Raw genomic sequence first — 23519 nt, forward strand, 5'->3', positions numbered from 1 at the left:
TGCTTGCTCTCCATGTGGTTCCTCCAATGCAGCCAGCTGGAGTATGAGGTGCATCAACTCTTCAAACTGTGTGGGTGAATGTTTCCTACTGATTTTTCCCTATTGCTGTTTCTAGTGTAGGTCTGGGGGTTGTCATTTGGGCTCATTTCACACCCTGCGTTTTCTCTGCATTGTTGTGGTGAATGTCACGGACCGGCTCTTTTATTGTTTGCCCCTTGCACCTTATCTCAATATGGCATTGCAAGGTCTTTCCCTGCTACTAGGTGAAGTGCAGAGATGGCTCAACATTGTGCCTATCTTCTCCATAAAAGGCACAAACACAGTTTCATTTTAAAATGTGTCATTCTCTATATTTCAGGATTTTTCACTTTGGTTTTTCGGTCTGAGCTTTGGGTCATGTTTCAGCTTTGTTTGCCAAGCTGCTCTTTCATTAAGTGGGGGTGCCCCCACAGCAGGCATTGTTCAAAGAGAATTTTCAGTACTACAACAGTAACATTGCTGAGACTTTATACAAAGTGGGATGGATTTTTTTCACATCTGATTCAGACAGATGTTATAAACTTACAGAAAAATTACTACTTCCAGGCTATGGCTCCTTGCCTGTTCTGTGACAGCAAAACCTGCAAGTGCTGTTCCCATTTCCTTTGTGTTTTAGTAATGCTGTCAGGGGACTATAGAGTTTGGTTTATTTTATGCAAACATCTGTTTTCTAGTTTCCTTTCAGGCTTCACTAAAATTTCTTGCCCCTTCTGCTCTTTGGGGTGGGTTAATCCTGTCCACCTTTCTCACTCCCCATGAGCAGGATGGGGAAAGAATCAGAGAAGCAATAGTGAGAAAAAGTCAGATCTTAAGATACAGATAAGTGAAGAAAAGAGACAAAACAAAGAAGAGGTGATATAAATGCAGTCATAGACCACTGTTAGCTGATCTCCAAGCAAAGATTACTTTGGAAAGAATACCATCCCCCCAATTTATCGATGAACATGACATTTCAAAATATACATTTGATCAATTGAGGTCATCTGTCCCAGCTGTGTCCCTTCAAGAGTTCTTGGCCATTCTCCAATAAACTGCTGGGGAGGCAGAGTGAGAAACACTTGATGTTGTGCAAGCTCTTCTCAACAATAACTGAAACACTCATGTTTTATCAACACCATTCTGGTTACAAATCCAAAGTCCAGCACCATATGGGCTTCTGTTAAAAAGTTAGTTCCATCCAAGCCAGCCCCAGTGCTCCTTATTTTATTTCACTCCACAGCCTCTGTGAATCCTGCCTTCTTTCAAGCTGTTCTTTTCTGGTGCCAAATATAAAAGAGATCTGACTAAATGAAGAGCCCCATTTTACCAAATGGAGAGAAATAGGCATGGCTAGGGTAGATACAAAAGCAGATCATGAGGTGCATCCATGCTATTTTCATTGATTGTTGGGAGATCCTATATTGACTAGATCATATGCAGATGTCTGTGAACCTCAGATGTTAGGTAAAGTAAATCAAACTTTTTGGTTTTGAAACCTTTCAGTGATCTCAAAACTTTGAGATCAAGCACAAAACTTTAACCAAATTTCTCTTTTTGGGATTGTAGACACTCTAGCCCAGCAGACTGTCGCCTTCCACTACCTAAATGGTTCACATCTTCAAAAGTATTTTGTTCTGTGGCTCTTTCTAAGATATGAATTTTTGTCCTTAAAAAGAGTTGACTACAAGATATATTACAGACACCACTTTCCACTTGTGGAAATACAACTTTGGCTGCATATTTTACCCCTATGCTTCTGTGGTAACCCCCAACACCAACAAATAATGATGAAAGTGTTTCATTCTCATTTCCTGCGGGGATAACAAAGATTAAAAGGAAGAACAAGAACAAAGAAACTGGATTTTATTCTATTGGTCATGCTGGTTTTATATATTGGAGAGAGGAAACTGTAACCCTCGTTTTCTAGGTCGCTTTGTTGTGCTATGCACAAAGAGATTCTGTAAGCAGGATATACACAACTTTGAAGTATAACACAGTTGTTTATTAGTTGACACAGGCAAGAGAGAGCTGGGATTTAATGTGTTGCCAGGCTAACCATCAGAATGCTTGGTGTCTCCCATAAGGCACCTGAAGAGTCTGTGCCAGGCAAGCAGTCAGCCATTGGATGGGGAAGGTTTGCTTTCTATTGCACTTGTAACAGGTTCTCAGTGCCGCTGAGTTTCTAGTTTCCAACTGGAAATGTATGCCATCTAGGATTTCATATCTTCCCATGCTTGTGTTTTTCTTCTTGAATCCTGGAGTTGCTACCTATCTACCTGCCCCTACACATCAGAGTAAACTCTCTGTAGTCAATGGACTGAGATACCCCAGGTTTTCAGTGATCCCCCAGTAAGTAGGGGATGGACAAATTCTCATGATGGATGGTGGCTTAGCCAGTGTAGGAGAAAATTGTGCCATTTCCTTTACCTGTTCATGAGCATGACCTGCTGAGGACTCAGGGTAGGATCCAGCTCGTAAAATACAGTTAGGTACTATTTGTTCTCTAGTTCCAAAAGACTCACCTGATCACTTAGACACAGTAAGAGTCTCTGTACACCAAAGCTGCCACTGAAAATGTGCTAATGTACCTTGTGTACCTCTTCACCCTCAAAGGGCTGGTGTCTTTGGATCATCTTGTTCAGCTCTGTGTCTTCCACTTGTACCACTCGGGGTGGAAAATCAGATAGCCCTATGCTACCCAATGGATTAGATTCTGTAATTATCTTGTGAGTGTACCCAGCATAGGCTGACAGTACACAGGGCAGGAGAAGACACAGATCCCTAGCATCAACTTTCAGTCTATGTTTCATCTACTGTTTACAGAGCAACCTAGCAAACAAGAAGTGTCTCCCAAAAAGGAGGGAGCCACATCCACTACTTCCCACACGAGTGCCCTAATGGTGGAATGGATTGGAGCAGGGATCACCCTCTGCTCTTTCTGTTGAAGCAAGGCCATCATGTAGGCAAAAACACAGGCATCTTTGCATAGAAGAAATATGATTCTATATCTATGTCTCTTACGCAAAGAGTAAACCACAGACTGGTTTCTTTTAGATACTGTCTCCTGTAAAACACAATCCAGAGAAACTAGGACTCGATCTAAATTTATCTTCCTTAACATTGGCATGCAAACTGTGAATGCCTCTGCTGTCCCCGTGTCTCTCCACTTATAGCTGTAGTGGCAGTGGAATGGCTGCACTGGACTTGTCCTGGCTTTGTTCAGCTAAGAATTTGGTTTTACAGTGGTTCACCCGTTCTGTATGTGCTTTTTCAAGGTACCTATTAATGCTCAGTGCTGGAGAAAAAGAAATAGCAGAAATAATGAGGGCTGAACAATGGCAAAGCAGCAAAGTGAGAAATGCACCGTTCCAGTGCAAATAAGACTCATTCTGACCACTCAGCATCTGCTCTTCTCCCTGGAGCCGTGGCTTCTCTATCAGCAAAGTATACAAAACTTCGAGGTGCCTCCACTGAATCAGGATGTCACCTGCACACAGCTAATCGTGTTCAACCGAGTGTGACCCTTCAACACGTGTCTATAGTTGTGTGAATGGGATTCGGATGTATAATGAGAAGCCAAATTTACTTGAGATACCCTTGCTCCAGAGTACCAGTATCAGGAAACAAATGACATGAAATCAAATAATGCACTCCTGTGATCATAGTATATACATAAAACTGATTCCCTGTAACTAAAACTGATTGTTCACATAAATCTCACTCTGCTTTAAAGCTAGGACATAACCTCTGCTTAATTGATATTCATACTTGAAGACAAAGAAATCAATTTGGCACATCTAAGGAGCCCTTAAGTTTTTCACATAGAAAGTCTTTCTCTGGCAAATGAGCTTATCTTTTTATAGGCTCAGGTTTGTGAAACTGAAGATACACTTTACTAGTTACATGCCATGGGTTTATCTCCCCTTGGCAGGCTTGGAAACAAAACCACCTTCTGAATGCATCCTTTTTATGATCAAATGCCCAGGCATATGTTAACCTGCACAGATAGTTCCTATTCTTTCCCTTGCTGTCTCAATATTCCGGGATAAGGTGCCCATTTATAATTTTTTTATTACTATGTACACAATCAAGCCCTGCTGAGGCACCTTCTGAAACATGAGTATGACGCTACCATTCCTGTTTTACTGTACTTTCACCACTGTCCACCCAGTAACATCCTCAGATTCAGGCAAAGGGGCACGAATTAGGTGGGAAAGCTCATTTTAACATCAAGCCTGCATTATGGGTGTATCAGCAGTAAAAAAAATATGATGTGTGAGAAAGCTCAGCCCCATTTCTGACTTACTGGAGCTTGGATGGGGTTAACCATGTACTCTCATAAGCACACTCTCCCTTAAAGCTCTGAACCAAGCAAGTGGAAGAGTGAGGAGTCTGTGCTAGATTTTGAAATGAGCTTGTACAGCAGGTTCGCTGCATGGTTATCATGCCTTGTTACACACACTGCCTCATGTCCTACAATTTATGTGCTAAGTAGTTCTAATATAGCAACCACACTGATTTCAAGGGCAGTTTGCAAAGTGGTGTGACTCTTCAGCTGACAGGGAAGGTAAAACCTGAAAGCCCTCTTCTAGACATAGAAGAGCTGCAGTGCATCTGAGGAGTTGAAATCAGTTCAAAAGAGCTGCTGACACAATGTGCACTTGAAGGAAAAGATGTTTTTTACATTGTGCCTTGTGAAAACAAACACGTACCTGACATGTAACTGCATCTTGACATAAGATGCCAAAAGAAAAAGCCTTCCACAGGAAAGAGCTTATTATTTTCACTTCCAAATGACCGAGTGCTTAGGAAGGGTGCCAAAAGATGTCCCTGAAAGCTGACAAGTCTCTGTGCAACCATTAACCTTCAAGGGCTTGGGAAGCAGCACATGAACTCTCCTGATGTGAATTTCTACCTCTTGCCTGCACATGCTGAGCCACCTCTGGGCGTGGGAAATTTGGATATGGCTGTAACCACCAAGTGACAGCAGGCCAAGGTCACAGCAGTGTGATGGGCAGCATTCTCCCTGGATTTGCCTCATACCAGCAAACATTCTCCTTAATTGCCTCGGAGAGATCAGGGGCTGTTTCCACCAAGCACAATGCAGAAGCTACTTTGTGTGAGAGGTGAGTTAAACCATGTGGACAGAAGATGTGCCGCTTGTTCTCAGGGCTAAGGAATGACCCCTGACCTGTTTTATTCACCTGTATAAAGGCAGACTCAAAGGACTTGAAGGTGACCAGGAAGCTCAGAGGCAAGAGCAAGGTCGGATTCATCTCCAAAAACCAGATATCTGCATCTGAGCTCAGCTTAGTCACTCTCAGCTCCTCTAACAGGCAGTGGAGAAAAATAGCCAAGCAATACCAGAATCAGAACAATGTCACACCAAACTGGAAAGTAAGTTTATCTGTAACTCTACCACTCTACAGCTGCAGATGGTGTAACTCAATCCTGATGTTATTTAATACAGTCTTTTCTAAATTTCCAGCCTGCATTTCTTCGACTGCAGTCACCCGTGTAAGGTCAATAGCAAGAAACTTCAGCAAAATGACATTTGCAAGTCACTTTTGGTTGATACTGCTGTCACTGATACTCATTTTCACATCTGACTGTTAAGAAACAGTTGTAGTTTACCTTGCTCCATATTTTAATTAAAAATTTATTCTTAAAACTCTTTTTGACCTCAGTTTCTCATCCTGAAACTTCTACTTTCCTCTCATCTTCTACCTTAATGTCCACCACCTGGAGTGCAGAGACTGTGTCTCTTCTTTGCTGATCTCTTACTGTCCTTTCTACTTCATTGTCCAAGTTGCATGACTTGAAATATAGTAGCTAGACATCACTGTCACCAGGACACTTAAGTACAAATGAAATTAAATACTGAGCAATAAGAAATGCAAATGAAGCACAGGTCAGTATGGCATATCACGACAATGCTGAGGGTCTTGACTTGCAAGGCTTCTTTTCCTCAAACCGTTCTCATTTCACAAGACCTTCTATGTAACTACTCCATACCCAAGGGTAGTACCAGGCCCACGGCATTTAAAACAACACCAAGTCTTCTCCATAGTCTAATAATTTGGACAATCTCTGGCCAATTTCAGATCCTGTACTACTCTGCTGCTGCTGACTACCATTCTGATAAAAGAAAAAAAGCAGCATGGGCCTATTCCTCCATTTACTTAATGTATCCTCAATAGCATTGCCCTGTAATATATCTGTGACCAATCAATACTTGATATAATTTTAGCAAATTGTGCTGGATCAAGCCCCAAAGCTAAAGCAGATCTTCATGTAAAACAGGCAGCAGAAATAAATGGGGAGAAAGCTCATGTTGAAAACAAAGTAGAGATGCAATTTGCAGGTCTGCCTTTGCAATGCTGATGTCACTACATCAGGTCCACTAGAGACACAAAGCATCTCTAGGGGAAAGAGCATTTGTGATGCTTAAGTTGGGACTGCAGCAACAGAGAGGGGGTGGGAGGTTTCCCATTATAACTGCATCAGCACTTTCTGTGGAAAAAGGTTATCCGCTGCCTGTCCTAAAGTCAGCTAGTCTCACCCGTGTGACAAGATCCCAAGTAGGGATGAGGCTAAGCAGGGATGAAGTTAATGATCTTCATCCCAAGCTGCTGAGTACTGGATTTCTCTGGTTTGTAGTGGTGGAGGATCTATGTTCATACACCCCTGTTCTGTGCTGGAGTGGACTGACCGAAGTGGTTGTGGAAGGAGGAAAACAGTGAAATCTTTCATTATCATTTATCTTCTGGGCTATGGTCTAAATCTGAAGTGGGTCTTGCCAAATAGCTTCCCACCAAAACCTTGCAGACCCTCCTGTTTGTGCTTCCTTGAGCCCATGAAAACAGGGCAGTCAGATCTCCTGCTCTGCTGCAGAAAATAAAGAGTTATAGTTCAGATTTCCTTCCATCCAGTGCTAAGCTGCAACCTCAGTTTAGAAAGGATGCACATGGTTAGAGCAGAGTACTGCTCTGGATACTTTCTCTGTGGATACACTCTGTGACAGAGTGTGGACAGACCTCTATGAGTGAAAGAAAACAGCACAGTTTTCCATCTTATGACTGGGACAAAAAAGAATAATGAGTTAACCGATGGCTAGCTATTAGTTTAGTAAATTGCAGTCAATTATTACAATTCAATATATGAGACAATGCCAGGGCACTGTGTTGCACAGTGGGGAAAGCCTGGTGAGTCAGGGCAGGTTGCAGGGAGGAGAGCAACGTTGCTGGGTCAGGGAACGTTGATCCAGAGTGCAGCTGTAGCAGCGGCTCAGACCAGGACAGGCACTGTGATGCTGAGGTATACGGGTGTGATGGCTCCACAGTCTATGGGCAGCAGGATCTGAGCAGAAGCCAAATATGTGTGTCTTGAGTTTGAGACTCTGTAGAACTACTCAGCTATAATTTTGTCTTCACACAGCTCAAAGTCAGGTTATCCATGCCATTCTTCAATATTTCTCCTAAAACTTGAAAGCTATTTGTTTCCCTGCACTGAGGATGCTTTTGAAGGAGACCAGCTTTGTTACCTGGCAGCAGGGACTGATCTTCAATCAGCATCAGACTAAGTACACAGGAATCTGTCAGGGTGGCTGCTGTTGGGAGTAAACTGTCACTTTGGTGGGCAATTTAGCTGCATGCAATGATAGAGGGAAAAGGGGCAAGCAAGTCCATGTCCAACTGCTTCCTTTGTCTCTGTGAATTCCACCATGTGGCAGCTAGACTGCACTTCCAGCTAGCAATGGGAGGAAGCCTGTGCAAGTGGAAAGTCCTACTAGGCTCTGTGATTTGGTTCACAGCTTAAGGTCCTGTCATCACTGAGCTTTTCCCACATATAATTCTAGAAAGAGCCTCTGGTAAAAGCAGCGTTCATCTCATTATCAATTCAATTTTTGTGACAGCCCAGCTAGGGCTCTTAATTCCTTGTGTTAAAACAACAAATGAGATGACCCAACTGCAATCTCTAATAGGTATCACGGGTAAGTAATCATTCATTTGTTATAGTGCCTCTCACCCAAAGGACAGAGACAAAAATTTGTCCTCCTAATGGCAAGAGCTGTAAATTAGTTTTATTTCATTATTAAATCTAGAGGACTGAAAATTAGGATGACCAGTTCTTAGCTGGGAAGAAAATGTGACAGCTCCAGGGATTTTCTGCATTAGGCAAATAGGCAGCTCATAATCACCCATTAAACAGTCACAGTGGCTGTGTCCTGACGCCCTTGCTACTCAGAGTTGTGATTCTCCTGATACACTGAACATGGGGAAACTTCTCAAGTCTGATGTCCAGTGCTGTGCCAGTGATCCCAACTCCACTTCTAGACAAGGAAGAGAAGTGAACATCTCCTGCAGGTGCTCGTAGTAATTTCATCTTTCCCTGAAGATGGACACGTTCAAGACAAGGATGACGAATTGCTTTGTGGAGGTACATCTTATCTCCATTATTAAGGGAGCTTCAGATGAGTAGGTCAGATTTGAACACGTCTATCTTTTAGACAAATACATTTAGACAAGACAAATCCCACCCAAAATTTATCCAGTTGTTTGTCACAGGTGTTTCTTCTGCTGAGTACTGTTATCTTTATCTTCAGAATCTTTGCAAGCCCCATGACCTAAAAGATGTTATCCTGAATTACCACAGACTCACTGTGGATTTGGAAATTATGGATTAAGCCATCACTGCATGCTTATAGGGTGGAAAAGAGGAAAATGAAGGCTTTTAAAGACAGATGGAAGCTATGTGGACAGAGGCATGAAGGTGCCTAACAGCCTTCATTGAGCAAGTAGCTCCTGGTGAAGTCGGAGAAACACTTGAGTGGTACCCCTTGGGAGTGTGTGTGTCTCTCTTGCAGTAACTTCACAAATTACTTGTGCCTTTGGCACATAAAACACTGCACAGACATTCCTGCTTGTTAAATGTGATCCCAGAGGGCTTCCCTGAGCTCTCCTAGCCCTTTATGAAACCAGAAGTGGGTGTAATGCCCACCCTGACTGACTCAGTTTGTCACAGGGGTAGGCAGTTCCTTGTAGCAAAGCCATGCTGTTCACCCCAGAATCATAGCCCAACATGGAGCAGGTACTGCAGCAGGAATGTCTGCAGACTGAGGGCACCCTTAGAGGGCAGTGAGGCTGTTTCCCTCTCTAACATGGTGCACTCTGGCCCAGGGGCAGGTAGGTAGCACTGCAGTGTGAGAGACAGAAAGCAGATCTTCCCTCAGTCTCCTAATACCTTAGACACCATGCTTCCTCCTTGCAGTCCTTTGAGAAGGAAAATAGTTTGTCCTGGGAAAAAAAGGCTGGAATGCCTTTGATGTGATGAAATGAGTGGTCTGTCATCTTATTCAATAACATGTCACACAGAAAGATCTATAAAAAGCTCTCTGTAGAAAGCTGAAAATAAATTTAAAAATCTACCCCACGCTCAAATCCTCAAAACTCATGGGTGTATCAGAATAGTTGTAAAATTATTCACTTTTATGATGTGCAAGTTATGGAGTACTGTACAGCCAGACAAGTTTATAGGAACATGTGTTAAGTTGCCTGCATGGGGAGGACCTGACTGAAGTTAAAACATAAAACCTTCCCACAAGATGAGTGAGGGTGTGAGGAGAGACATTAAAGTATGAGAATGGCTTTGAATAAGATATGTGGCCTCTCTTCCCCCTTTCCCCAGTGCTACACTTGCACCGAAATAGGAAATTTTAAAACGGAGAACCAGGGAGATGAAGCTGATAGAAAGAGTGGGTGGTGCTGCAGCCAGAGCTGCACAGTCTATGCCAGTAAAAACAACTAGACTCTAGGGACAGCAGCTCTGCTGGGTGATGGGTCTCTCACCTCTGACTGTTCATGTTTTACACATGAACAACATCATCATGCCCTGGTGAAATGCAATCAGTCAGTCTCACCTCAGTGTCTGGTAATATCATGGAGCAGATCCTCCTGGAAGATGTCAAAACATAAGGAAGACAGAGATGCGATTAGAGAGGGCCTACATGGTTTCACCAAGGACAATCATGCCTGACTATTTTAGTAGCCTTCTTCAATGTAGTGACTGCATCGGTGGATAAGGGAGGAGCTACAGATGTCATCAGCTTCTGTAAGGCCTTTGATACAATACCCCACAATATTCTCACCTCTGAGTTTGAGGGGCATGGGTTTGATGGACGGACTGTTAGACGGATAAGGAATTGACTGGATGGTAGCATCCAAAGAATTACAGTCAATGGCTCAGTATCCAAGTAGAAACCAGTAATGAGGGATGTGTCCCACAAGGGTCCATACTGGGACCAATACTACTTGAAATCTGCATGAAAGACATAGACAGTGGGACTGAGTGCACCCTCAGGAAGTTCGCAGATGACATCTAACTGAGGGTGCAGTCGATTCACTCGAGGGAAGGAATGCCATCCAAAGGGACCTTGGCAGGCTTGAGGAGAAGGGCCTCGTGAACCTTATGATGTTCAACAAGGCCAAGTGCAAGGCCCTGCACCTGGGTCAGTCCCTGGTATCAATGCAGGCTGAGTGGTGAGTGGATCCAGAACGGTCCTGTGGAGACTTGTACTTGGGGGTACAAGTCAGATATGACTTGGCAATATGCGCTTGCAGCCCAGAAAGACAACCGTACCCTGGTCTGTATAAGAATAAATGTGACCAGCAGATCAGAAGAGATGATTCTGCCTACTTCCCTCTTGTGAGATCCCATCTGGAATACTGCATCCAGCTCTGGGGGTCCCCAACATAAGAATGATGTGAACCTCTTAGAGCAGGTCCAAAGGAGGGCAATGAAGGTGATCAGAGAGCTGGAACATTTGTCCAATTAAACAGGCTGAGAGAGCTGGGACTGAAGAAGAGAAGATTCCAGGAAGATCTCACTGCAGCTTTTCAATTCATAAAGGAGGCTGATAAAAAAGACAGAGACACTTTTCACTGGGGCCTGTAGTAACAGGATGAGGAATAACAGGTTAAACTGAGAGAGGGCAGGTTTAGATTACACGTAATAAAGAAATTCTTTACTATGAGGAGAATGAGACAGGGGAACAGGTTGCCCAGAGAAGCTGTGGATGCTCCACCCCTGGAAGTGTTCAGGGCTAGTTTGGATGGGGCTTTGAGCAATCTGGTCTCGTGATAGATGTCCCTGCCCATGACAGGGCAGTTGGACTAGATGATCTTCAAAGGTCCCTTCTAACTCCAAACCTTCTGGGATTCTCTTGAGGGTGGCACACGAGGTCGGAGGGGAGGTGCCAGCAGGCTAGAGGATTCCAGGGGATTCCCTTCCCAAAAGGGCAGTGCTGCAGGAGGCACAGCAGGGAGGTTGACTCAACTCCTCCTGGATAGGATAGACAGTAGCTTTCTGTAAGCAGCAATTTTAACCTAGAACATTGTTGTGGATTTTTGAGGGCTTTTTTTTCTTCAACAAAATCCTTTAAACTTTCACTCTATTAATAGGGATGGAACATTGTCTTCTTTAGCTAAGCTGAGACTCCTTTTCTGTTCTTTCTTTCCACCTGCATCCTCCCCATGTGAATAAAACTTCTAGATGAACTATCTTTGAAAATTTGAGGGGGAGGAAAAAGAAGGAACAGCCTATGATTTGCAGCAAATTAAAAGAAATATTTGTGACACAAGCCAAATGTTCCCAGAGAAATTTCCCTTTCCTTACTGCAAAGAACATATCAATGAAACATCTGCATACATTACATAAACTAAATAAATTTACCTAGACTCGAAGTTTTTTCTTCATGCCCAAAGCTAATGGCTCACACAGGTTTTCTGGATTGTTTTGTGGTTTGTGATTTTTTTCCCCTTTCTTAAGCCTGACTGCACAAACTCAAGACACACTTTCATCTGACAGTAGAATAATGATGAATTTTAGGTTGTCTTGTAACAGGGAGACTTCTTCATTCAATGTCACACTCACATTGCAGGTACCCAGAGCAAGGGCAAGCTGCATGTCACTAGTAGAGAAGGGGCAGAAATGTGTAGGGGAATGGAGAGTTAACCCTGAGCTCAGAAGAATCTGTTTTCCTTTTTTCTCTTTCTAGTGTTCCTGAAACCTGAGCGTGACCCCACCACATCAGGCCATTGTGGATGGGTTTGAGATGCTCATCACTTGCTGGTACTAGCAATGCCTCAGCAGGAGGGAGATAGGCATGATTTTAGGCCACTCTTGTATTTCCTGAGACACAGCTCTTAGGAGAAGATCTTAACAAAAAATGTGGAAAAATAAAAAATGATGGCTCATACATTGCTTAGTGACTGCTATAGAGATGTAGGCACAGACACAAGCTATGAGACAGGACAGGGAGACAGGGTTGGCACCATTGTGAGCCCTGTGCTCTCTCGTCACTCCATTTACATGGCCCCAGCGCAGCATCCGCACTCAGCTGTGACCTGCCTGGTGCAGATTTGGTGGCACATTACCTTGTGACAGCTGCAAGACCAGTGTGACATAGACCACAGACCAGATCCTTTGCCAGAAGAAGTATGTACATGGGATTGGAGACATTGGTCCCATCAGTAGAGTCTTATGGGCTTGTTCAACAACCACTACCTCATCCCTTACCTCCTTCCTTTGTACCATCCTTTGGCACCCCTGGGATGCGTTTCTGGAAGAGCGGTTAATGGATTTACATGTCATATGATTGTGATAGCTGGAGGTTGTCTGGTAGAAGGGAAGAATTTCGATTGTCTCAGGGTGGATTTGGTCTAATTATCTCAGATGACACCAGCAAATCTGCTTCTCTTGGAGACACGCTGTTACTGTAGTGACTTGTAAATGAATATCAGATGATGAGTTATTTAGAGGCTGTCTGAACTGGTAAGTTTATGAGCACAGTGGGCAATCATTTCTTCTTCCTTTTTTTTTTTTTTTTAATTCTTTTCCATATTAATTTCTTTCACAGTGTGAATGTAAACCAAAAAATCAACAGGTCAGATACAGGGCTTTTGTGAACTCTGCTTTCCCTATCAGACAGAGCAGATGCAGCTTGGAACTACTTTATCATTTTGCTTTTAATTAAAGCCTATAATGGTTTTGCACTTTGTTAACAGGCTTTATCCAAAATACAAAGTGGATAAAAGATGAAGTGAATCTTCAGATAATTCTGCATTTTTTATTATCTCTCTTTACATATGCAGGCTGTTCACTTCATCACCCAGAGCCACAATCAGCAGTGCCTCATGAGCGGTCTGCTGATAAACAGTGGTTGCACCCTGCTCTTCTGGAGAAAGAGCTGCCTTGGCTTCGATACTTGCCTTGTGTGGCCAAAGGGGATGGCATTTAGAGGCATCACGCTTTCTTAAAACCAGGTATAAAATTGTCTTCTAATCCAAAGAGAAGAGGGTAAACATCTCCATGCCCCAGTGCATCAGCAGTTGCAATGCAGTGTCAAATATACTGCACTATGGCTTATTATCACTGCATTGTATCCAGTCCTAAAATGCAGCAGAGAGAATACAGGTTGCAAATGAGGCCCCAAGGGCACGTCTTACCCTCTAGCCCGGCTTTTTGCAAATCTGTAATGGTTTCAGCCTTTCAGTGAGCCTGGGAAGTCTGCCAGGAGGGTGCTCAGGTACTCCCATGAATGAACCAGGTACTATCAGATTATCTTCAAACTACCAACAAAAAAGGGTCTTAGCTGTAGTTGTCCACACTTTCCACCTCTATTTCTGACAGTAGCTGTAGCTCAGGATCCAGGATCTAGATTAATCCCCAATAACCATTTACCATTCAGGGAATCTCCTCATGACAGAGGCAGAGCCTGTCTCTGGTTCCTCCACAGTGTGCATCAGAGACATCAGCTCCTGCTCCACCACAACAGCTTCAGTTCAGCTCCTCTTTTGGGTGACCCTGCAAAGGGCTTAAATTGTACTGGCAAGAGCACAGTAGTGGGCTTCTTCTTGAGGAACAGGAGCAATTTATTGTCTTCTATTATTCCACTTTCAATGAAAAGCTCTTCAAAATGCCTAGAAAGCCACACTTTCTGTCGGGGGATTTCAAGTAGCAGAAAGGAAATGCAGGTGAGGGTAGTGAGCATGGGTGCAGCAACTTGCACAGAGCAAGGATGCTCTCTGGGCACTATGAATACATCTGGTCCCATTTGTTCCCACAGTCATGGTCTCATACTGTCTTTACTCAAAGCCAGGATGCCTTTTTTTTTTTTTTTCTGTTGTTACAGCTTCATCCTTAGTTAAGCCCTCGGAGCAGGCATAGGGCAATCATCCCAGAGTAGGTGATGTATACCAACTTGCCAACCTGCCAGATCTCCACAGGTGTGGGTGTTTCCATTTCATCCATTTCATCTCTGTGCTTTTCATTTATTTTGTCTAGGAAATAACTGCCAGATGCTCCATAGAAATTGCCCATTCACATGGTTTGCTTATATCTACTCAGTGTATTTTATTCCTCAAAGAGAGTAAAGAAAGTGATGTCAGGTGAGATCCATCAAATGCAGCAGCTAAACCAGGATCATTTGCTGGGTGTCCCTGAGCCAGCTGCAGCTTTGGCTGAGAGATAGCAAGGTGGTGTGCCTCCATTCAGTTTGAAACATAAGAAGTTTCAGTGTCCTCCCATCTGGGCTGGGAAGGGTTCATCAAACTTTGTTTCAAAGCAGAAGAGCATGACCTTGCTCTACCCTGTCTGCGTCTATACAGGTCTATGGACCTACGGAACTGAAATGCTTTAGTATGAATCCTGTTTATATTTCATTATCATCACATTGTTTTCAATATAATGCAGAATGTCAAGTTTCTCGAATTCTTTTGCTTGTACTTTAAGACTGCATGGCAGTTTACGCTGAAAAAACTTATTTTTGAAAAGAAAACAAGGGAATTTAATTTGGGAATAATGTCTTTCTATCTGGGATACATTTAAAATGTTGTATCATAGTCTTGCCATATCTACTACAAAACCACTTATTTTTCCCCCGGTACATCTAAATATATGTGGCTTCACCTAAAATTCAAGGTTGTCTGATAGAGAGAAGTGTGTGCTACACTGTGGACGCATACTAAAATAGTAGTTATTTCTGCATATTCAGAGGTGTGTAATTAGCATGAGGACAGCCATTAACACATCCCCTAGGCTGTGTTACCAAGTCACACCTGATTATGTTCCAAAGTGAGATTAGCAAAATGAGCTTGAAGTTGTCCCCTCACTGTCATTTGATAGGAGGAAAAACAAATCCTTCCACTGCCAAAGCTGCAACTAACAATCAGTACTTAGGAAATTCAACTGATGCATTCATAATGAACAAGATTTTGTGTAATTAAAATTTTAAATAAATCCCCAACATGAGCCCTGGCTTGGATTTCTTAATTTCAGATACGAAAGTATAGCTTTTGACAAAATAGGTTGAGGGGGTTGGGGTTTTTTTTCTTCCTTTTTCTTTCATCTAAGAGATTTAAAAAATCTTATTAGCATATTAAAAAAGAGCAGAAGATAAATTAAATGGAGACCAGGATTAAAAGACTCACTACTTTCTTCATGCCACCTTTATGATTCTTTTGAGCATCTGTCCCTGGATGGTGGGTGTAAGTAACGTGGAGGTGGATGTTAGTGGGTGGCAATGCTTTTGTGAGGCAGAAAGAGGTTGAGAATTAGAAAATATTAGAGGCAGCTTCCATACAGATGAGAAGAACCAATCAGACCCTGAGAAGCCCAGAAAGAGGAGGAAGACAGCAAGAAAACTGAATAAATGGTACATTTCTCTGACAAAGAAATTGCCAGTTTGTTTCAACAGAAACCCTGTAAGTCGCCACAATTGCTTAAAGCTGCTGAAAACCCTGAAAGCTGCTCACTCAGAGCATCTCACAGCTGCAGGCCTGGATCCCTCCTTGTTGATGGAAATCTTCAGGTCACAGTCAAAAATCCACTGACTTCTCATTGCTCATTTCTAGGCTGCTTACCTACCTATAGGGTGACTGCATCTCTTGTTGTTTCTTGTCACACACAGGGAGGTGGAGGAGATTAGGTAAACAATGACATGTTATTAAGGAGTTCCTGTAGCTGTGAGGAAGCCCACATTGCCAAAGTCTTAGACCTGATCTGCAGATAGTTTAATCACTTGCTGCTGCATCTGAAGTTAATGGAGGCTGGACTTAGAAAATATCAAGTTGCTCTAGGAGGCAATTCTACTACGAAAAATCAGGAGCTGGCTGATATGAGCTGGACAAAAAACTATGGTCACAACACTTTGAACTTTAATCTCTCCCTGCCTAAATTCCTTAACCCAACAGTGAGAAAAAATGCTGCTGTTGTGCTTCAATTCAACGTCAAGGGTATCATCTGACAGGTGCCTGTTATGCACAGACACAGACAGCAATGAGCCTCATAAAAGAAAAATTTACATGGCAAAATGCACCCCTCTTAGAAGAAGGTTTAATAAAAAATATGCATTCTAAAATTTGGGACTATTTTCACAAGGACAAATACTAAAATAAAATTTATAAGAAAAGCTCATCATCAAGATGCATAGGCTTCCATCCCCCCAGGTCCCACTATTTTTTAAACAAAAAAGGTATCAGAATAGTCTAACCTGGACAAAAATGTGTTTTCTCCCACTGCATCATTCTCAGAAACATTTGAAATGGGTGTGTGTTATGAGTCTATATATAAATATGTGTATGTGTGTTTACACAAGTGTATATGTGATTTAATATTTATTTTAAAGTCAGCCCCAATCAGGTATTTTCCCAAACAAGGTAAGTTTTATGAAGTTATACACAATAAGAAATTATATCTCATAGTGGAGCTGACCATAGGAGGAGGCAGCCTCAGCATAGTTGGTGGATTTATAAAGAGGGGTGTTAGTGCAGCCCCTCTCAACCCCTGGCTCCTACCAAGGGTGACAGCTGCCGTGAACATATCCAGCTCCTACCAACTCTCCTGTAATCCAGCCAAGAAAGCTGAGGATGCAGAGGAAAGAGTTTGGATACATGGAAGGAGCAGTTCCTTCTTGGGAGGAGGATTAGGTTGCAGTGGGACTGGGGTAGAGTGGGAGCACTGTCTTCTGGCTTGGGCTGGCTGGCGTGTCCAGTGGCTTTATTTTCATCTTTGCTGTTTTCTATGTGACTCTCCTCAGTAGCCCCACAGTGATGGCCTTCAGACTATACCACTGACTTCCCCAAGCAAATAGCCCAGCACATGGGTGAATTAATGAGTGTTTGCAAAGTGTGTGTGATCAATGGAGAAAATACAGTTGCATGGGTGTGAAGTGTCTGGAAAAGGATGATTATTTGCAGCACCTGTTCTGCTGTCAGAAACCCTTATTCACTGGGCAATGAACTAGTCCTTGTCCTCCTTCCTTGGGATATTCTCAGCACACACTGGTACTGTTCACAGGCTGATTTTTGCGCGTTATGTGCATTACAGTAAGTAAAAGTATGAATGAGGCATCCAGACTCCCAATATAACACTGGAGAACACTGGAAAGTGTGGAAAGGTGACACTTAACCTTCTCTCTGAAGACCTGAGCATGTTTATGCTTTTAGAATGTGGTAGTGCTACTCACCCTCCTTATACTGCAGGTCATCAGCGTCTGGGTCCCCTCCTGTGGGATGGGAGGACTGGTTTCAACCCTTCCTCACCCTACGAGGTTTATCTTGAATAAAATCACCATTTTCAAGTCAGAACTTTAATGGCAAGGCATTTGACTGCTCAGGGCAGCAGCCACACTTGCTGTCCCTATTGAAACTGTGCCAATTTGGAACAGGGAAGCAGGACTAAAGGGATGGTGGTGTAGCCAGTGTCTGCATCCCACAGGGCCATGAGCTCAGCTAGCAGACATGCAGTGTGGGTTGCTGCCTCTGTTTCCACTATTTTTATGACAGTTGACCTAAAAACTTTGCTAGTTCAAATAAAAAAGGTCCCTCAGGGCATGAGGAGCAGTACCAAAGACCTATCTTCCAGCAGGGTGCCTCACCTTTGCAGCTGCAGACTCAGAAATGTGCTTGTGGCATTTTTACCTCTTGCAGATCTTGGAGATTTCTAACTCTTGGATCTACCCTTCATACTTCCTCTGAATTTTCTAAGTCACTGGAGGTGACTTGAGTAGTGTAGCAGTGGTAGGGAGCCAAGGATTTACACCCTCATGTGAATAGGCATCTCCTTCTCTCTCTGCAGGCTGTATTGTCTCCAGTGCAGTAGGAGAGGCCCATAGTGGTACAGCTCTTCCCTGACTAAAATAGGGTTGACCTTCTGCTCTTTGTCTAGACACTGGTAAAACTGCACTGAGGATGTACTTGGTCCTGGGTGAACATAGAGAGCGGTGTCCAGGGGGATGTTCCATTGGCACCTCTTGGGTTCAAGTGAATTGCATTCTCCATGGGCTCTCCATGGGCTGTAAAAGCAACTGATATTCTTCAGAGTTAGGCACCCACTTTTCAGACATCAAAGGTAAAACAAGTGAATGACACCTAGTGTGGTTTGTTGCATTTTAAGCAGAAAACCTGTGTCTCAGGTCCAAGTATAATAATGGTTTGTTTTGATTTTTTTTCCATGAGAAAATCACCACGTGTTTATAAATTGCTCTTTGCCGAATTACTTGTTCTTAAAAAGAATTACACCGTAATAAGCTGCATCATTAAAAAGAAATTTTTTTGTGAGCAGCAGAGTCTGGTTTCCTGCGGTTTGGTGCCTCATGGTGGGATTATGTTGCATCTAATGAGGAGCACTCTGGCTGAAGCCTTTTCTCCTGTTCATAAAGACAGTGTCTCATGTGGGTTCGCTGGTGTCTATAATACATTTGGGATCAAACTGCCATTGTTTAGGTTCTCTCTTGTCTGCCAATGTAATACTGCCCACGTGGCAAACTGTTCCTCCCTGGAGACGTGCAAGGGTCACACTTCTCTACCCTAATGCCTCTTCTCATAAAAATGATTGAAAATTAAAGCATTTGAGATTTCTATCCCACAGTTCAGTTGGACAGAAATTGGCCAACGGGCTAAAAGATAATTGAGAATAATACTGGACTGGCACAACAATATAATAAACCTAATTTTATTAGGTAATCGGGCAATAAATGATGGAAAGTAAATACTGGAGCAGATTAAACATGGGAAAAAATGTTCATAAATATTTATTCAAGCATTTAAATACACTCAAGGTGACCATTTTATGCCCATTTTGCATGTCAATTTCAGTGTTTCAATTCACAGTCATATGAATCACCAACAAGGGCACAGACACCCTATTAGTTACATTCATACCTTAAAAGTAAGAATGAAATAATAGTTTCCTCTGAGACTTTTTTTTTTTTTTTACAGTGACAGAGAATTATTAAATGTTTATTTAAAAATAGTACAAATTTAGAGTTTAGAATCAGGAATGTTGAATAATTCAGAAACCACATTTTGAAGATAGTTCTCACCTAGTCAGAGAATAAAGATATGTCGTATGGTTTGTGCTGAATTTCAGAATTTTCAATAGACCTGAAATGAACAAAGTCAGACCAGAAATTCTTTGCTGAAGTGGTTCATAGAAATGTTTCCGAAACCTGAGACGTGAAAGAGAATTCACAATTATTTGTGCACATACACACAAAATCACAAATTAAGGAAAGAAAAAAGATACATTGAATAAATTGCTCATTGTAATTTATATTCATAGTTCCTAAGCCATAGAAATGTGTTTGTCATAAAGAGATTTTTTAAGATATTTTTATTTTCTTACCTTGGATTTAGTTTAGATGGATGAGCTACCATTGCTCTCCATGCTTATCAAATTAGGAGAATGCATTTCTAAATTCAATTACACCCTCAGTGGAAATGGTTTCTCTGACTCTGGTAATCTTTGGAGAAGAATTATACACAGTCTATAAAGCTTCACATTTCAAAACCTAATTTTGAATGTTATTCAAGAGGTTAATTTAAGATTCATCTTCCAAAAGGGGAGTTAAATAAAACTGATAGAAGGCTGGAACTCGTGGAGTGGTTGAGAGGTTTATCAGCATGTGAGTATGAGTTCATTAGTTTTAATTAGTATAATCACTAATGTTGCATTAACAGTTTGGTGAGAGAAAGTAATTGCTCACACCCACTGTATTAGATTGGGAGATTAGAATTCATTTTATGAGGCAATTAGCATTTCAGGGATTTTTTTTTAAAGGCTTTTATGATCTGTCATTGCAGTAGCCTCCTTCACCAAAAAGAGTTTAAATTAACCATAACTTTCATCCTAATGGGGTGCAAAAATTAATGCAGAATTAAGTGTGAACCAGCAATCCCACTGTGATAAGCAGGCAGCTAATGCCACAAACCTTGATTAGTTTATAATGACCTGTTTTATTTTCCAGACAATGGTAGTCATTTATCTGTCCTCAATTCATTATGTTCCTGGAAAGTTTATGTTCTTGAATTTTACACAGCAAAACAAATAAAAAAATGAGGAAGGGAAAAGTAGAACTATACTATTGAAGTAATAATTTTCCAAAGAGAAAGGAAGTTTCAATAATAGAGCTTAACTAGTCAATTATTCGTAATATCAAATGCCAGAGGAAGAAGAAACAGCTCCCTTTGATATCCAGTGCCTTGGGAGGAAAAATGGATTTCACAGGAGCAGCAATCACAACTTTTCTCTGCCCACCACATTCCTGGACAGCTACTGACAAAATGAGAATGGAGATCCAGGACTTGTCATCCTGGTTGGCAAGGAAGCCTTGGTCATCTGAGAGTTAGGACAATTCACCCAAGTAATTGCCTTCCAAAACATCCTGGAAAGCAAATGTGCATATTCTGGTGGGAATAACTGCTTGCAGCAAGGCTGTAATGAAAGACATCATGATATCCATAAAGAGATGAGAAATACACCATTTGTAACAAATTTAGCACCCATTTTGAGGGCTTATGCTTGCCCTTGATTAAAACAAATCTCTGTTTAAAAAATAATTGAATGACTTGGATGCGGTATGGAGGAGAACAACTGTTAGATGTTAGAACTACAATGTTGTTCCTGAAATTTTTGGTACATACATTAAAATGAGTGGATGTGGGGCAGTATTTGGGGAATTTCATGAATCTTCCTAAAACACATGTTAAAGCAAAATGTACATATATATGTATGTACTCTTATAGGAGACATTAACGGATATACATGAGACATGCTCTTAGAAGAGGGGTTCAAAGACAAAAACTTATTAAACAGCCAAAAATTAGATACAACTAGACAGGCTGGATTTCAGTCTCACTGGCATCAGCTGGTGTCACCTTTAAAATGTGAATTACTCCAGCTGAGGTCTGAATCCTCCACGGTAAGGGCTGCCACACCCTACAGACTGCAGAGGAAGCCCAAGATTGCTTGGTTGGCTGAAGAAAATGCTGAAGTAAATGTTTAAAATTGGGTAGGATGAATCATGGCCAGCATGTTTGTGCCTTAGGGTTTGTCTATGCACAGAGTTATTGTGGAGAGCCATTACTCTTCCTGAATAGCATTACTTGTGAATACACTTTTGGTTGAATAAGACTTATTTCTCTTCAACAACATCCACTTGACAGAGGCAGAGCAATTTTCTTTCTAGTCCTCATGTGGAAGCCTTCTGCAAGAGCTACTGCCTTCTTAGTGAGCTGCCCTACCTTAATCCCAATGTACTTTATTGCAAAGATGCCCTAAATTTGCCATTCATTCTCTTTTGAGAGCAGTTTAAGATTTATGGAGGTAAGTCCATCAATTAGGCATAAATATATTGACCAAAAAAAAAAAAAAGTATCATATACAATAAAAACCTGACTTTTATTTCACAAATTATGGATCTTATAAAGCTTATTGTTTCAGGAAAAATGCCTTTATTTGCCCGTATGTTTCATTAAAGAATAATAATGCCATACATATTTCATTTCCTTGTTCTGAGCAGCAAAAGCCTTAACAATATAAAATGCCCCATGCTGCCTTTGCTTTGTTGGTTTTTTTTTCTTTTAATCAGATTTTTCCCCCTGAACTAATGAAATCGCTCTTTAAACACATACATCATTTTCATTTGAAGTGACTTACCATGACTCAAACAGTTTCTCTCTTCTCCTGGAGAAAGAGGCACCTTTTGTTGTGCAGATCCAGGTCAGAATTGCCTCTGATCTCCAGAGTGCTAAGTTCCCTGCAGTCCCACCAGTGCTGTTTTAGGTGCAGTATTAGGTGACTGATGTCTGCAGGGTCTGCACCTTGCATATCTGCACTGATTCTTGGTCTGCCTGTTATCACATGTGATTTCTCTCTTCTCGTAGTATGCACCGACCCTCTGTGCAGCTGCGCAGACGTCCACGGAGCAAGGCATCCTTCCTCCCTGCCATCATCATGAAGCAGTGCATGACCCCCAGCTGGTTCCCTGCATGTGCCCGCTCTTTTCCTGCCCATGGGAAGGGCACCTGGAGGTGGTGGTGTCCCACCTGAGGCAGACCCATCACATCAACATCCTTCAGGGTGCAGAGATTGTCTTCCTGGCCACGGACATGCACCTGCCCGCACCCACAGACTGGATCATCATGCACTCTTGCCTTGGCCACCAGTTTTTGCTGGTCCTCAGGAAGCAGGAGAAGTATGAAGGCCACCCGCAGTTCTTTGCCACGATGATGCTGATCGGCACTCCGACCCAAGCCGACAACTTCACCTACCGGCTGGAGCTCAACAGGAACCAGAGGCGCCTTAAGTGGGAGGCGACCCCCAGGTCGGTACTGGAGTGTGTGGACTCTGTCATTTCGGACGGGGATTGCCTTGTGCTGAACACTTCCCTGGCTCAACTCTTTTCCGACAATGGAAGCCTAGCAATAGGAATTGCAATAACGACCAGCAAAGTTCACAGCTCCGAAGCTGAAATGTGAAGGGGAAGAGGAGCAGGAGGAGAAACAACAGCAACAATAGTGGTGCTCTAGCTGCCTTGTGAGAGCCAGAATTTGCAGACTTTTCGGGGGGGTCTCAGGTCTTTTATGGTATTTAGTACTCGTCCACAGTGGGCATTATGTAAACATCCCGTGGTTACGGTCTCTGTGTAATGTATTTACCATTTTGTTAATACAATTTTATTATAAATTTTAAAGAGGCTAATCAATTTCTTGTAGCCCTTCAGAAGCACTGACAACGACACACGACACGCTAATGAAAAGTGCACCCAGGGTGGCTCACAGAAACCTTTGCTCTGAGAATGCTATGCAAATATGTTTCCTTCATTGCCTGCCTAATTGACTTGAGGCCCCTGTGCCTGATGAAAGGTCAAGTATTCCACTAAGGGACAAGAGCACCCAGGTTTCCATATCAGCAACAGCGATTTAACTCTTATACTGTGGTCACAACCAAGCCCTGTGGGAGCCCGCAGTTTCACAGTTCCCTTCAGCTTCTGAGGGAACAACTTCCCCACTCAAATACTGAAAGCTTCAGAAGTCATCACCTCTACTGGGCAGAGGTCTGGGAAGCCTCATCCTGCATTAAATTTAGGACAGCTAGGGGGTGGTCACAGTGAGCATGGTTAAATATCACTCTTGTATCATACAGGGCAGCAAGAGGTTGCT

The 23519-nt window shown here is 42.4% G+C and overlaps 1 protein-coding gene across 2 annotated transcripts in view; it reads left to right on the top strand.

The window, feature by feature from the left end:
• The window catches only part of SIAH3 (siah E3 ubiquitin protein ligase family member 3), a 56980-nt gene extending 33761 nt beyond the window's left edge, over window positions 1-23219 (top strand). For both annotated transcript variants that reach the window (XM_027888879.1, XM_027888878.1), the window contains one exon: window positions 22242-23219. In XM_027888879.1, the coding sequence (XP_027744680.1) occupies window positions 22242-22835 (594 nt within the window). In that variant the 3' untranslated portion in view covers window positions 22836-23219. The remainder of the gene's footprint in view (window positions 1-22241) is intronic.
• Window positions 23220-23519: the final 300 nt, after the last annotated feature.

The sequence above is a fragment of the Empidonax traillii genome, unplaced genomic scaffold (assembly GCF_003031625.1).
Source record: "Empidonax traillii isolate 1590-97213 ecotype Southwest subspecies unplaced genomic scaffold, ASM303162v1 scaffold247:size2371522, whole genome shotgun sequence".
NCBI lineage: Eukaryota > Metazoa > Chordata > Aves > Passeriformes > Tyrannidae > Empidonax > Empidonax traillii.